General features: G+C 44.8%; 1 protein-coding gene across 1 annotated transcript in view; it reads left to right on the top strand.

The window, feature by feature from the left end:
* Positions 1–14,399, top strand: part of SDK1 (sidekick cell adhesion molecule 1) — an 860,571-nt gene that overhangs the window by 499,193 nt on the left and 346,979 nt on the right. Inside the window, exon 7 of the mRNA XM_032394092.1 lies at positions 10,276–10,409. Coding sequence (XP_032249983.1) covers positions 10,276–10,409 — 134 coding nt within the window. The remainder of the gene's footprint in view (positions 1–10,275; positions 10,410–14,399) is intronic.

Genomic DNA, 14,399 nt, shown 5'->3' on the forward strand with positions numbered 1-14,399 from the left:
GGGAACCGCTCACCTCCAGCTTATATACCTCAGGGGCATGGGGCTCCTCTGCCAAGCTCTGGCCTGTTGTGGAGCAGTGGTCCTCCTGGTAGATGTCAACACGTGGGACTTTGACAAACCCAAGTGCATCACCAGCTCCATGGTCACTGCCTCATGCTGAGCACTGTCCTAGCTACCGAGGGGCCTGACCTGAGTCCTAGAGAAGTGGGGGAGAGAGACAGAGAGGGAGAGATGGAGATGGGAGGGAGGGAGAGGCACACACCCAGGCTGCAGCACTCTTGAATGCCAGGACAAAGGTTTACGCCAAATACTGTTCCTGGCCTCATGCCCCACCAGGTCCAGGGAGAGGGAAGGCGGCTAGACTCAGGTGAGGGAACTCAAGAGAATTTGGGGTGGGTGGGGTGGAGGGGACTGGGTTAGAGTCTTCATTCCTCTACTTTCTTTGGGAAAGTTCCTTCACCTCTCGTAGCATCTGTTTCCTCCCTGTAGGGGTGACAACAGTAGCTCAGCATTTTGGAGTTGGGGGCATATGCCAGGCCTCGTGCTAATCTTGTTTGTTTCTCATGCCAGTGCTAAGCAATGAGTGCCTTTGTTATCCCCACCGACAGACAGGCAGCCTGTTCAGCGCCCACAGCCGGGGCGGGACGCAGAGGAGGGTCCCCGGCAGTGATCTCTCCATCCACTTCTTGGTCACAACCACCGGGTGCTGGGAGAACCAGATGCGGCGATGTGTGCAGAGCGCTGAGCACGTGCCAGGCCCGTGGGACGTGCTCAGAAAAGTCTGCATCTTCTCTCTGTGAGGAGGGCAGAGCAGCTTGGCAGAGGAGGGTGGTTGAAAGGGGCTTCTTGCTCCTTCTGTGGAACTGCAAGCAGCCTCAGGTTGTGGGATGAATGGGGGCTGCCCAGGGCGTCTGTTCTCAGGGAGATACATCCAAAACAAGCTCACCCCTGCTGAAATGGAACTCAGAGAAACCTGTCAGAACTCAGGCAAAAACACCACCGTCCCTCTCCCAGCTGTGGCTAACGGTTCTGCTGGATTCGCTGATCGGCACCTTTGGACTACCTCCCAATGCGGGGTAAATAATGCAAGGTCTTCTGGGCCCTTAGCCCAGCCTGCGCTCCCTGAAGACATTCTCATTTCACATAACAAGGGATGTGGTAACCCTTCCTGACGGTTTAGTTTAGGAGCCCAGGGTTTTAAATCCCTCCCAGTCTTATTTATAAATCAGTTGCTCTGTGTGACTGTTTTACCATTTCCCTGAGTTTGTGGGCCAGGCAGTGTGCGTAAGCGCAGAAGCTCGTGGGCTATGTGATGGAGCATTCTGTTTATACACAAATGCCGTGGCCCATACCGGTAGTTTCCAGAAGGAAACAGAGTTAAAAGTTGGGTATCCTTCTAGATTTATTGTCATCTCCACTGCCGACAGAGTTCTGTCCTTGAGCACGAGGCTCTTGCCCACAGTCTGGGGAACGTGCGTTTTCCGGGAGTGCGTGGAGGGGCACTGCCACGGAGCTGCAGCTGTAATACTTGAGGTGTTGCGGCTCTGCCACGGCCACGTGGTCTGTGGGCACAGCTTTGTCCCTAAGTCATCAAAGACCATTTAACAAAGAGTAGGACCTCTTTGTCGTAATCACCTTCCTTTCAAGAGGAACTAATGCCGTGACTGACTTGCAAGGGGGAGAACATTCCAGAAGCAGTCTGTCTCCCCCCCCCCCTTGATCTGCCAGCATTCCTCACTGTTGTTTGCTCTTCAAGAAGCACTGTTTTTCACGGCCGCTACTCCTTGTGCTTGATCCTGCCACGAAGACATGGCCCCACACAGGCGCTGCCACGTGGAGCCAGGGTCACGCGCTCTGCCCACCGCCCGTTCTGCAGGAGGAAGAAAGCCTCCATGTGCCTTGTGCTGAGGGAAGGGAGATGCGGAGACAAACTGTCTGACTTGTCTGGATGCATGAATCGCCAGGCTCAGCCTTCCCGACACAGCCCGCTAGGCAGGGACGGCTGCCTCGGAATGACAGGGGGTCACAGGGGCTGCAGGCGGGCACGCACGCCCTGTGGGGGCCTTCACGGGGTTCTCGCATCCCCTGGCTTGGCGGCAGCCCGCTCTGCATGCCGGCAGTTTGGGGAAGAGTATCTCAGTTGGCCATGGCAATACGCATTTAATTCTGGGCTGACATAGGTATTGTTTTTATTATGCCATATATAAAGTGAACTTTTTCAGATCTGTCCACTATTTGGAGAGGATCTCAGGAGAGTCCCCCTCTAGGGACAGTTTCGTTAGGGCCTGTCTAGGTTCTAGATGTCCTTCTGTCATCCTTTGTAATGGTTTCTAGTTTGAGTGGATTTTACGGTCTGGGTGAGTTCCAGTGTTTAAGGACCTGACTACACGTTCTGCACATTTTGTTGAGTCTTGTTTCTTTTTCTAATTGTTTTGTTTTAGCAGGAGAAAAACGTGGCTGGGAATTTTTATGCCTGAACTTCAGCTCTGTTTGAACCTTCCTCAGTCAACTTCATTCTTCCACATACGACCAGGCCAGAATTTGGGTATGGCCTCGTATTTGTGCCCAGAGCTGGAACCATTAGCTAAAATAACGAAAGGCCCTGGGTAAAGTATACATTGATTAAAATGCTTTTTAAAAGTAGCTAGAAAAAGAAATAAAAAGCAAAACAAAATGAGTGGACTAGAAAAATAGATGAGTAAAAATACCTGGAAAATTTAAGAAGCACTGCTATAAATAAATCCATTTATCCTGGCCGAAAATCCCCGATGCAATATACCCTGCAGTAGGTGTATCGGATTACCCTGAAATTTCTTTATTGCTTTCCCATCTCTCCTGTTGTGCAGTATCTTTCCAAGAGGAAAAGGACTGATTCTGTTCATGACACGTCAACATGTGTTGAGAAGAATCCAGGGATTTTCCAGCATTAAAGTCTCCTATTGTAGGGTTTGCTGTTGGAGTGGGAGATGGGTGGAGGTACCTGAAAATAGGCTTTTCTAGGCTTCTTTGCAAGAGCATTACTTTGGCTTCTGCACACATGGCTTTAGGGAGTAGCAGCTTTGGATTATTTTATGACGTGAATCTGGTAATTCCATGACTTGGCCGTGTTTGTATGGCAGTCTGGTCAGTAAAACTGTAAAAAGTATTTGATATTTAGCCCTAGAAGGAGGATGGTAGACTACATTTATTACCTGACTACCTGCCATCCATACACACCACACCTGAGGAGCCAGATTCAGATCCGGCAAACACTGAGCACAGGACTTAGTGTCAGCCCCACTCATGTCACTGCCTGATTTCCACTTGACGAAGGTCCTTTTGACATGAGTCCTGTCACCCCTACTTCACAGATGACAAAACCAAGTAGTGAGCCTGAGGGAACAAACCAGAGCCAGACCTGATTCCAGGCCTGTTGACCCGTCCAGGTCACACTTGTCTGGATATTTCCAGGACCTTTCTCTATCAACACAGAGTATTGTGATTACTTCAGCCTGGGTTTACCCATGGAGTTACTGCCTGTTGTCTGTAATTATCTTGTACTGGTGGAAAGAGGGGGTGTCTTCTCTGTAGACCATTTGAGATTTTAATTTGAAGACAGGCCATGTTTTACCTCAACCCACCAGGAACTAGTCTTGGAGAAGATGAATGAGCTCTGAGCTCCAGTGTCCCTTCTGCTTTATTCAGAGACAGACATTGTGCCCTCAGGAGGGTGTCCCTCTTTGCTTCTCTTTGTGGCGCAGGGAAGTTCTGTCTCTGTGCTGCTAGGCGAGCCGACCCTGATGCCCACCCAGTGCCGCGCTCCTAGTGAGCAGTCCGGGAAGCCCCAGGCCAGGCCCACAGTTTGGGGGAAAGGTGGATGCGTCATCCTTTGGAGCAGGACAAATAGGAGCCCTTGACCAGAGCTTCAGGAGGAAGGCAAGACTTGTGGGTGGGAGGCTCAACAGAGGTGAGGCTGGTACTTGCTTCCACGTCACCCCCAGAAGCAGCCCTCCTGGTACTGAGCTATTGCGTGTGTTCTGGGATAGAGACCTGACCTGTCTTTCTAATATGACATCTCATCCGCATTTCACTTTTTAAGAAGCTGTCACCAGGAAGATGGATGTGGTCAGACCTCCACATTTTCAGCTGCCTCTTTGGCTTCTCTACTCCTCCTCTAAAATTCTATAAAATACATAGTTGGGACTTCACAGACCTATCATTTTCTTTTTCTGTCTTTTGGATGTGTTCATCCCATTGACTTAGCTCCTTGTGCTCAGTAACCGTATTCCCTGGTCACCTTCCCTGGACAGTGTCATGCACACCACAGGCGCTCCATACAGACTCACTGAAGGGTTGGGTGACCCCTTTCCTTGCCTGGGTTCTGGTACCGAGATGGAGATGCAAACTCAAAAATGAACAGTGAGAGAAAATTTATCAGTATGAATACGTGCATGTTTTCTTCTTTCTATTCATTCAACACGCATCTGTTGGTGACATTCTGTTTGTCAGGCTCTGTGCTTAAATACTGGGGGCAACTGTGTCTAAGGCGGAACATCTGTGTATTGAACATGCTTCAGATCCAGACAGTTTAAGGGAGTTATCATTTGAGAAATCCTATCCTATAATGTACCCCCACTGGTATCTGTAATTAAGAGTTGACAGCTAATGTAGAATAAAGACTTTATATAAATTTAATTATATTTCCCCATATACTTGCCCTAATGAAATTAACCACACATGCTATAGAAAAGACTCCCTGCATGGATTAAATTGAAATGTTTGGCAAAGCATGGACCACAGTGGTAACTAAGCTGGTGGAAAGCTTGATGGCTCCTCCCTGTCTCTGTATCTTCCTGCTCTTCAGGGAAAGTGAATAAAGTGTTTCCTATTACTTCTTGTAGTTCATAAAAACACTGAATCTAAGCTCCATGGGACATGGGCTGTGTGCACCTGGTTCAGGTTTGTACGCCCTCTGCTCTGAGTTAGGCCTGGGGACTCAAATCTAAGTAATGAATACAGTTATTTGGTTCTCTTCCCACGGCAGTCCAGGAGAATGTCTACCCTTGCTTTCCTTCCTGGTCTCGGGCAGCTCCTAGGGGGGAGGTACAAGCGAGGCCGTTTTCATCAACCACCAAGCTGGTGCTTCCATAATTAAGGTGTCGGGGCCACAGGTTGGAAAGCCGGTGTTCTGTATGACATTGAGAGTGTGACGTCCCCCGACATTGGCAAGTGTGGCAGGAAGCTCACTTGAAGATATGCCCGCTGATTGCCCCGCCCCCAGCCCCATGCATCCAATGCGTAAGCCCTTGGATCTAGGTGTCCAGGGGCATTTTCCCCTCACGGGTGATTTTGATCAGAGCTGATGGCCAAAGACCCCAGGGATCTCCTCTGAGGTTTTAACTTCCCCGAAATAGAGAATTCTTATTTTGCCAACTGCCTCAAGAAAGTGTTGGGAGAATCACGTGCAGAGCCAAAAGCACTTGGAACGTGCCCTTTCAAATGAGTCCTCTTCTGAACCACTGTATTTCCTTCTTAGTAAAGCCCCATTACTCAGGACAGCTGATAGATTTCTCTCTGAGAACTGTCCCTGTGCTTATGGCCGGCAGCAAGCAACCCTTCAGCTTGTTCTTCACATGTCCAACACTCTGTTTTCCCAAGCTGTAGTGCACTGAACTTTTGAATTTGTGTATCATTTTCTTTATTACTATCCCCTGGAATTAAAAGTTAGAAGATTTCATTTTGATACCACCTTACACCAGTTAGAATGGCAAAAATTGACAAGGCAAGAAACAACAAATGTTGGAGAGGTTGTGGAGAAAGGGGAACCCTCTTACACTGTTGGTGGGAATGCAAGTTGGTACAGCCACTTTGGAAAACAGTGTGGAGGTGCCTCAAAAAGTTAAAAATAGATCTACCCTATGACCCAGCAATTGCACTATTGGGTATTTACCCCAAAGATACAGATGTAGTGAAAAGAAGGGCCATATGCACCCCAATGTTCATAGCAGCAATGTCCGCAATAGCCAAACTGTGGAAAGAGCCGAGATGCCCTTCAACAGAGGAATGGATAAAGAAGATGTGGTTCATATATACAATGGAATATTACTCAGCCGTCAGAAAGGATGAATACCCAACTTTTGCATCAACATGGGTGGGACTGGAGGAGATTATGCTAAGTGAAATAAGTCAAGCAGAGAAAGTCAATTATCATATGGCTTCACTTATTTGTGGGACATAAGGAATAGCATGGAGGACATTAGGAGAAGGAAGGGGAAAATGAAGGGGGGGAAATCGGAGGGGGAGACGAACCATGAGAGACTATGGACTCTGAGAAACAAACTGAGGGTTTTAGAGGGGATGGGGTCGGGGGGATGGGTTAGCCCGGTGATGGGTATTAAGGAGGGCACGTACTTCATGGAGCACTGGGGGTTATACGAAAACAATGAATCATGGATCACTACGTCAAAAACTAATGATGTGCTGTATGGTAACTAACATAACATAATAAAAAATATTATAAAAAAATGAAATGTAGAATTAAAATGGGGAAGACTAAGGAAATAATTTCATGTAAAACCACACATACATTTATTTTAATAAAGTGAAAATAAAGGAAAAATCTCCTTGGCTTAATGCTATAATTTTCCTGTAAAGTCAATGTAAGTTTTAAATTAGTACTTTGGAATTATGTGATAAAAAAGCCAAGTAGTCTGTATGATGGGCAAAGTACTAAACGCATGCCGTTGCATTCATTTTGAAAGTTGTTCTTCTGGAATAAAAGTGATTTACTGTGGAAAGATATTTTAAAATACAGAAATCAAAAGAAAATAAGTTATAATCTTACCACTCAGAGTTCACTACTGTTAACATTTACATATACACATACAGAGAATTATGTCTGTGCCCTGAGGACACACTCTTCTCTTTTTGAACCCAAGTGGATGCTACTGGACATGCTGTTCTGCATCTGTATCGGGATTCATTTGACTTCTAGAAACAGAAACCCTAACTTAAACAAGTTTAAACGTGAATAAAGTACATCATCTCATGAAATAGGGGCCCAGAGAGAGGATGGGCTGCTGGATGGTTGGTTCAATGCCTCGGTCGGGTCATCAAGACGAAGGACCTAGCTACTCTCTTCTCTCTCTGTCCTGCCACCAGCATCATGAGCTTCATGCTAAGGTTCTTCCCTTCGTGGTCATACAGTTGCCACTATGAGCATCTGGACAGCACGCTTCTTCATTCACATCTGGTGGAGGGAGAAAAAGCCTGTTCCCGCCAGCCATGAATGGAGATCCTGCCCTTCCGCCTGGTGAGACGAACTTAGGCCTGACTGCCCCAGAGTAAGGACAGTCCCCAGACACCTGCCATAGGCCGACTGGCTCAAGCCTGGCTTCCTCGGTCAGTCCCTGGCAAGAGGGATTGGCTTACCGTGATTGGTTTATACTGGTTGGGGTCAATTCTCCAAACCACGTCGCTACTATAAAATGGTGGGGATGAGGAATAGATGTTGGAAGTCAGCCCCCTCCTCAGTAACCTGATATTTTCACAGAATGTTTTATGGACACATAGAAGAGTCATGTTAAAGGATCAGTTAGCTTACTTTCTCATCATCACCTTCAGGCTATTGTCTAATGTGCTCTGACTCTCAAAATTCTGTCCCTCCTCCTGCTTTTGTCTACATGCCGCCTTCCCCCTCGTGAGGGCGGTTGGCAGCCTCCAGGTGTGGGATGCACATTTCCTGCCTGGCCTCCAGCAGGGGTGAGAGCCCTCCCCCAAGCGTGCTCCTCCCCGTTGTGCAGTGGGGCAGCCTGGGTCCCATGCCAGTTCCTCATGTCTTACATGTGGCTCCTGTACCAAGACCCAAACCTGGCGCTGGGAATGAGCCAGCTTCCTGGCATCCATGGCAGCCTGGGCCAGGCCTCTGATGACCAAGACCCAAACCTGGCGCTGGGAATGAGCCAGCTTCCTGGCATCCATGGCAGCCTGGGCCAGGCCTCTGATGACCAAGATCCAAACCTGGCGCTGGGAATGAGCCAGCTTCCTGGCATCCATGGCAGCCTGGGCCAGGCGTGGGCACAGCAGAATCAGGGTCTGTTAGGGAAGAAGACTCAGAGAATGAATGCATGGAACCCGCTTCAATGTCTTTAAAAATTGCTCTTTTCTTATATATTATAACAGTTATCTGAATTATCTGAAATTAAGATGAATGTCTTCAGATGGTTTAATTTTCATTTTAAAAACTCAGTTTCTTTTGTAGAAATTCTCTGTTCAGAAAGAGTTGGATGGGAAGAAAGAATAAAGTCTTCTGGGGAACTGATCCTCATTAATCTAATGTTCTCTAAAGCTTAGGCATTTTTGTCCTGTCTTTTTTGGCATGGACAAGTTTTTCTTCATAATTTTTGACTTGAAGTGGTCTAGAAATTAAAACCTAGAAGGAAAAAAATGAGCTTAAAGATACAAATTATAATAGATGTAAACTTTCATATTTTTATTCCTTATGTGCTTTTTATTTTCAATACCCTTGAGACAATGTCGTAAATAATATAGAGAATTAATAGGCATTTTTGGAGAATAATTCTGAGAAATAATAGACATATTTGAAATTACTACAGCAAAAATCAGATGTTAGGGAAAAAAGTTACGACATACTCAGTTTTTTAAATTAAACTATTAAATGTGTAACTTCATGTGTAATAAATATTCATATTTAATTTTAGGTGCCAGGGTAACATACACTAAAATAAAATGGAACAATTTCTATGGTTCTATAAAGGAATCTATAAAGGAGTCATAAATAATTATGGTAAAACTTTGAGATATTTTTATGGGACTAAAAATTGAAAACTTATTAATAGGGAAATTTTCGTAAGTGATAAAGGAGGTAGGTTAGTCACAGAGGCCTCAAACTGCAGTATATCCTACGGAACCCTGAACAAGCAGTAACTTTGTAAGGTAATCTTGTATAATGTGTGAAAGTGAAGAGTGTCTGAAGAAGCTTTCCAGAAGGTAGCAGGAAGGAAAAGATTATTATTACAGTAAAATTCCCCATGACCGGTCCTGCAGTTTGCATGTTTTTTTGTTACCAGAACAGAGATCTTATCTGAATTTGGAAGGGCTACGACTGTCTAGGATTTAAAATGAACAAATAAACGTATTCCCTATAAAGTAACAACCTGTGGGCAGCAATGCACTTCACTCCGCATCCCGGGTGCTTCCGGCGTTTGGATAAGAGCAGGGACTAAAGTGTATTTGGGTGCTCAGAATGTGTCTTACCTGCAATGCCCAGTCCACCCTTTGTATCTTTTTGCTTTGTTAACAAATTCTGCAAATTATAGCAAGAGCAAAGGATACTAGGACACTTATTTTCATTAAAAGCTGCTTGGGTTTATGGAAGTTGTATCTTTGTTACTTTTTTTTCTTCTTCTTTTAAGTAAGTACTCTGGTGAGACTGTGTGTGATCTGCCTGGCAGAGCACCAGTCCACATGTGGGAAGACAGGTCCTCCCTCTGGTATTGTCACCTTGCTATGTTACCTTGAACAAATAACTTAACCTCTATGATCTTCAGTTTTCTCATTTCTAAAGAGAAGGTGGTGGGTCAAATGTGTCTCCGAGGTTCCTTTTTGCAGCAGAATTGGGGTATACGAAAAGGTCTCAGTGATGATGGGCTAGACTGTTTGTACCTCTGGATGTGGGGAGGTGGCCCAGGTGAAGAATGTGCAGTCCTAGCATTAGCGGTTATGGGAAAATCGAGTCGAAGGGGTCAGTGCTGCCCACTGGCAACTTTTCTTCTACCCACTGGTCGAGAAATAGAGGTACAGGGGCTCTAATGAGGCTCCTTGGGAGGTAGAGGAAATTGCAGTGAATTCATTTGCCCCCAGTCCAGGTTTGGGGTGATTCAGCCCTGCATTTTTGAAGTTTGTGACCATTGTGTGATCAAACAGCCCTGCTTGAAGGGAAAAGACCCCAGCTCTCTGGAATTTCTTCTGACTTGTTACAGATTCACAGAGGAAGCTTTGAGTTTCAACAAACTTTGGGTATATATGTTCCAAAATGTTGTCTTCCTCACAGCCAAGGGTCGGAGGGCTCAGACCCTCCTCGCAGGAGTGTGAACTGGGCCAGAGAAGGCTTAGCCACCGCCAGATTCCTGAGGTCGACCTGTACGCTTGTTTTTTGTCCTTCCAGATCTTTTTTAAATCCTGGACATTCCTTTCCAGTTGGCCTAATAAATTAATTTGCCTTATGAACAAGAAGTCCTGTGGAGTGGCTTTGACGCTGTCCCTTGTCTGATACAGAGCCATCACGCTGGAAAATCAACTGGTGATCCTGGCCGCGACCGCGGGTGACGCCGGGGCTTACTACGCGCAGGCCGTCAACGAGCGGAACGGAGAGAACAAGACCAGCCCGCTCATTCACTTGAGCATAGCAAGTGAGTTTTGAAATTCCAAATGATAATTCTGAAGGCAATAAAATCTTGATTTAATTAATATATTTCTCATGGGACGTTTTGCAATAAATCTCTAAGATAGTGGCGATGGTTTAATATTGATCCAGTGTCAATAGTTGCTTTCTTTGAAGTGGTATGCAGAAAATGTGAGCACAACAGGTGATTCTGACTGCAAGATCTTATTTGTTTTGGGGATTTAAAATATTTTTGCTTTCGCTCAGTTACTGCGTACTGTTTTTAACAACAACAAAAAGATCTTGATTTTTAAGGAATTGTATCTATGAAACTAATTTGAGACTAGATTAAGCACAGGTTGTTTAATTTAAAAATAAGATCTTTGAGAAAATATATATATATATTAAGTTGTGTTAAAATTAGCAGTATTTCTTTTTTTTATTTTTATTTATTTATTTTTTCAGAGAGAGAGTGAGCAGGGGGCAGAGGGAGAGGGAGAGAGAGAATCTTAAGCAGCCTCCAACGCCCAGGACAGAGCCTGACGCAGGGCTTGATCTCACGACCCTGAGATCATGACCTGAGCCAGAATCAAGAGTCAGAAGCTTAACCGACTGCGCCACCCAGGTGCCCCAGATTAGCAGTATTTCTTAACTATAATCAGCTGACCATTTTTTCTACCTGATTTTACTGAATAATGAAGAGAATACAGTTACACTTTCGGTTTATTTAAGGAAGTTTTATTTTAAGGAAACTTAGTTTAAACATTTGGCCTTTGAAAGAAGGCTCTAGCTAGAGTTGATTGCTGAAGAAGGGGGAAATGGTCAGAAGCAAAAACTCTGAGCTAAAAGAGATTAAAATGTGCACCTCGCAGGGCAGGTCGCCAGATGTTGGCAGCGTGAAGTTCCATGGGATGAAATGCAGTGACTCTGTTCCTGAGAACATACAGTTGGGAAGCGGTTGTAAATTTCAAAATTTGATGATCACATCAAACAAGAGTGAATTAAATGGGTTTGTCTGTACAGCAGTAAATGTCATCTTTTTGAGAAACACCTCAAAGGGATGGCCTTCCCCGGCAGGTGGTTTGAAAAGTTTCGTGTCTTACGTGGGATGGGATCACAGTTGCGTGAAGCGGAGTAGGACTGACTGGGTGAATGTCTGCCGCAAATGTGGGGCAGGAGACCACGGGGTTAACTGAGTGTTCTGTCACGGCCCGTCCTCTTCCTGGCAAGTGCTCCTAAGCGGCCGTCATCCTGCCATCAGCAGCTCCATTCCTACGAGTTGAATTCTGATCTCCAGACCACAGATTGTGTGCGGATTGGGCCGTCACCGTGGCCTTTTTAATGCCTTGGAGAGTTATGTGCGTTGACTGGGTGTGGGCTTTTGAATCAAGAATCATAATAGAAATAAATGTGACTTATCAAGATTTTTTTCAATATTGATAATAAAGGATGGAAATTGTGTTATCAAATAGATTGATTAGTGATTTCTGAGTTTTACAATTAGAACCATTTATTCTGTTTAGAAAATTGATTTAGCACTCAATTGTAATATACATACCAGGATAATAATTGGTCAGATTGGGAGAATTCTAGGTCAGAAACAAGGAAATTGGTCTTAGCCGGTTGGAAGAGGGGAAAAAAGGTCCACGAATAGTCTGGTTACCGTGATGCTGACCTCACAGAGCTGGGGAATAGTCTGCCCTGTAGTTTCCCACATGCCTGTTCTAGAAAGGCCAGTAGGAAGTAAAGCCAATACAGTGAATTTGCAAGTTGCCATCCTAATGCAATACCATGGCGTTAGATAATTGGAATATGTAAATTCTTTTTCAATAATTTCAGTTTCTACTCCTACCAAGAAGTATATTGGAAGCAGCTCATAAATATTATAATTAACTGCCTTGCATTTTGTTCCCTTGTATATTTTTATCTTTTCATTGGCACCAGGTAAAATGTACAGAAGGTGAGATATAAAGAGGTTGATGATGTGGATGGACTTACTGTAAATCTTGGGAGAAAACCTGCACACTGTTTCCTTATATACTCTTTGCTTTTTATTTGGGACCAAGTAACATGTGAAGAGTCAGAAGATTGAGGAAGCAGCCTTATTTTAATTCTCAGGATAACATTCTATTGACATATTGGATCTAGCTAAAAGTTAAATGGCACTTTATTATGCATTTGCACACTAAAAATTCTATTTTGAAACCTCTAAAGATCAGAAATATTGATAAATCTGTAGAAGCCCCCAGAATTGTATGTTTAAGGGCTGCTCCTTTCTGGACCGCAGCAAATGCTCTCAGCAGCAGAACCACTCTCGGGCCCACGCCAGTGCGCGGTGAGGCCGGGGAAGGGGGACGTGCAACCCCTCTAAGTTTATCATGGGGTTAGGTGTCCTCAGGACCCGTCTGTGCTGGTGGTAGGACACGCTGTGTCCTGCAGACTTAGACATCGTATTTTGTTTTGTTTTGTTTTTTTCTGATGGAGGCTTTGTAAAAACACCAAACAAGATTGATGAAATTTAAAAAAAAAAAACTTGCCAGCCAGCATTTCTGAAGAATCAAAAGGTATTACAGCCAATTATCATTTAACAAAGATAATTTTTTCTTCAGCAGCAGGAGACTAAAATAAGGAACCTTTATGTAGTGAATACGATTGAGGTGGTAGGGTACTGGAAATTAAATTCCTGGTGGATCGTACTATAATTAATTTAAAATTGGAGAGTGCCAGGCGGCCCCACCTCTTGTTTCCTGTCATAGTAATAAGCAGTTCCTCCTGCAGGACAGCCTGGCGTCGAAGTGGGATAGCACCCAGGGGTCAGCCTTGTCTCAAAACATCTAAATGAGTGATGCCTTAACACCCAGCTAACAGGAGCAAATAATGTATCTTCCCAAACAACCGTGTACATGAGAGTTCAAAACCTCACCCCCTTTTCAGTCGCTAAATGTTTTGGCTACACTTGAAGCTTATGGGAAGCAAAAGATAGAGAGGATTCAGATAAAAATAAATAAATGTTTAAAAAAGCATGACAATTAGAAGGGAAATGCAGCCCCTCCACCAGACCACCCGCTGTTCTGTGCATGTTTGGTAGATGGCGTTACTGTCTCTTCCCATTTCTGCCCCTTTTGTGTGGCTAAGAAGATAAATTGCAGCGTGTTCTGCACAGATACTTCCTGTCCAGAAGGAGAGGCCATCTCTGAACTATCCATTCTCCTGCTCCCCAGTGAAAGCTCGTTGCCATCTCAGGGGTGGATTCACTTTGAAGTTTTAATGTGACGTGAAGCCAGCAGATGTTAAGGACATAGGTGGGACTGCTGAAGCGTCCTGCATGAATTTTTCATAGCTGGCTCCCGCAGCTCAGGTGCGCGCCAGAAAAAGAATGGGCTGAACTCACCCGAGAGTAGACGTTTCTATTCTGAGGTCAGACCCAGGCAAGCTTTATAAACCTGTCAACCTGCTTTTGGTTTTCACTTTGAAGATTTTACATTGAGTTAACTTTGGTGGATCAGATCTTCTGAACTGAATTAATATGTGAATAAGTTTCTTCTTAAAATCAGAAAAAAGGGTAGAGTCAGGAGATGAGAGGAATTCTGTATGATGATGAGTCCGTCATTGTGTAGATGCCACTGTGCACACCTTGACCCATCATGGGTTCTGACCCAACGTGCAAGATGTCCAGTGTAATGAGAGCCTCTGGCGGGGAGGAGGATTGAAAAGGAAGTGGTGCCCGTCTCCTTCCTGTGTTTTTACCTCTTTCATTTTAATGCCTCCTCTTCAAACAGCATCCGCAGATAGGATATCATTTCAGCTGATCCTCCTTCAGGCTGACAAACCCTTGCTTTTCATTCTGAAGACCACTTAACATTCTTTTGTCCTCTATAATGCTAATTTAACTGCAGACCTCATATATGTGTAGTAGTTGAAAGTGGATTCCTGAGAATAATGTCTGAGAGAACCGCCCTGTAAAACATGGCTTTTGTGCGCCCAGATAAAATTCTCTCGCATTTTCTTTGTGCCTTAA

This window comes from Phoca vitulina, unplaced genomic scaffold (assembly GCF_004348235.1).
Source record: "Phoca vitulina isolate PV1807 unplaced genomic scaffold, GSC_HSeal_1.0 scaffold79, whole genome shotgun sequence".
Classification (NCBI taxonomy): domain Eukaryota; kingdom Metazoa; phylum Chordata; class Mammalia; order Carnivora; family Phocidae; genus Phoca; species Phoca vitulina.